The 1802-nt window shown below is 38.2% G+C and overlaps 1 protein-coding gene across 1 annotated transcript; it reads right to left on the bottom strand.

Annotated features, from left to right (window-relative positions):
- Window positions 1-370: 370 nt before the first annotated feature.
- LOC104956030 (cytochrome P450 1A1-like) lies at window positions 371-1155 on the bottom strand (the record flags this gene model as incomplete). Its single annotated transcript, XM_010783463.1, has 2 exons — window positions 371-513; window positions 1007-1155. Coding segments are annotated over 2 exons (277 nt in total), but the record flags the coding sequence as incomplete, so codon positions are not given.
- Between the last annotated feature and the right edge of the window lie 647 nt (window positions 1156-1802).

The following is a 1802-nucleotide window of genomic DNA, read 5'->3' as shown; positions in this document are numbered from 1 at the left end:
AAGTACAAGATCTGAGTACTTCTACTTTTACTCAAGTACAAGATCTGAGTACTTCTGCTTTTACTCAAGTACAAGATCAGAGTACTTCTACTTTTACTGAAGAACAAGATCAGAGTACTTCTACTTTATCTCAAGAACAAGATCTGAGTACTTCTACTTTTACTGAAGTACAAGATCTGAGTACTTCTACTTTTACTCAAGTACAAGATCTGAGTACTTTTAGCTTATCTTCTGATAATTAATGTTCTTCGATGGTTGAGCTGTTATTTGTTCTCCAAAGAGAGCTCAATACTTAGATTTATTTACTCTTTAAAGTGTCTTTGAGTTTCTAGAAAAGCGCTCTATAAATAAAATGCATTATTATTATTATTCGTATGGCAGAGACTCACCAGTGAGGGATGGTGAACGGCAGGAAGGAAGAGTGGCGGAAAATCTCCAGGATGAAAGCCTCCAGAAAGGGAAGGTTGGGTCTGTCGGAGAGAAGAGGGGTGCGATCCAGACCCACTTTGTTCTCTGGAAAACAAAAGATCATTCACTTTTAGTTCAGGACGAGAGTTGAGGGTAAAGTCGAGTAACGTTCTTTGAGAGGGGCAAAAGAAGGGAAACTGCCCCGGGATGCTAATGGAGGATATGGTTCATGTTTTGTTTTGTTAACTTTATTATTTACCCTTCTTGTTTCAAGACTCAAGTTTCAAGTCTTTTATTGTCATGTGTACATAGTTAAAGTTTAGATATGACAATGAGAATCTGAGGTCATAGGCTCCTCCCACAGAGCAACACAATAACACAGATACAACAGAATATAGTAGAAATCGTGCAGAATAGTCTACAGTCATTGGAATATTGATACGAGGTGCAGACAGATGAATGTTATGGATGTTCTTTCAAAGGTTCAGGTGTTTAACGGTCTGATGCCCGTGGGATGAAACTGTTTGGGTGTTTGCCTTGGGTCCCTTGAAAGGCGCTATACAAATGTGATCTATTATTATGATGATGATGTACTTACTCAGCTCTTGATACAGCCTCTCCTGTATCTCGGGGTAAGCCACCAGGTACATCACGGACCAGGACAGAGCCGTGGAGATGGTGTCAAAACCTGGAAGAGAAACATCTGTAAGGACACTTTGCAGAGGTGGGAAGTAGTGGAGTACAAATACTTTGTTACTGTACTTAAGTACATTTTTGTGGTATCAGTACTTTACTCCACTACTTATTTTCCTGACCACTTTTTACTTTTACTTCTTACATGTTGAACACAAATACCTGTACTTTCTACTTCTTACATGTTGAACTCAAATACCTGTACTTTCTACTTCTTACATGTTGAACACAAATACCTGTACTTTCTACTTCTCACATGTTGAACACAAATACCTGTACTTTCTACTTCTTACATGTTGAACACAAATACCTGTACTTTCTACTTCTTACATGTTGAACTCAAATACCTGTACTTTCTACTTCTTACATGTTGAACTCAAATACCTGTACTTTCTACTTCTTACATGTTGAACTCAAATACCTGTACTTTCTACTTCTTACATGTTGAACTCAAATACCTGTACTTTCTACTTCTTACATGTTGAACTCAAATACCTGTACTTTCTACTTCTCTCATTTTCCAAACAGGCTGGTTCCTTTAGTCTGAATGTGTGTTTGGTGGCGTGATCATTATTATTTAGAGTCATTGCGTGCCTATTGATTTGAACACGATCCGTGTATCCATCATTTCCTGGTCTTCTCTAAAGAAGAGGGACCAATGGAAACGTTGTCATGTTGCCGTTGTTCAGCATGGAAACATT

This window comes from Notothenia coriiceps, unplaced genomic scaffold, assembly GCF_000735185.1.
Source record: "Notothenia coriiceps isolate Sejong01 unplaced genomic scaffold, NC01 NC01_scaffold00025233, whole genome shotgun sequence".
Taxonomy (NCBI): domain Eukaryota; kingdom Metazoa; phylum Chordata; class Actinopteri; order Perciformes; family Nototheniidae; genus Notothenia; species Notothenia coriiceps.
Note: the sequence above shows the minus strand (reverse complement) of the source record. Positions and strands in the feature narration are given on the sequence as shown.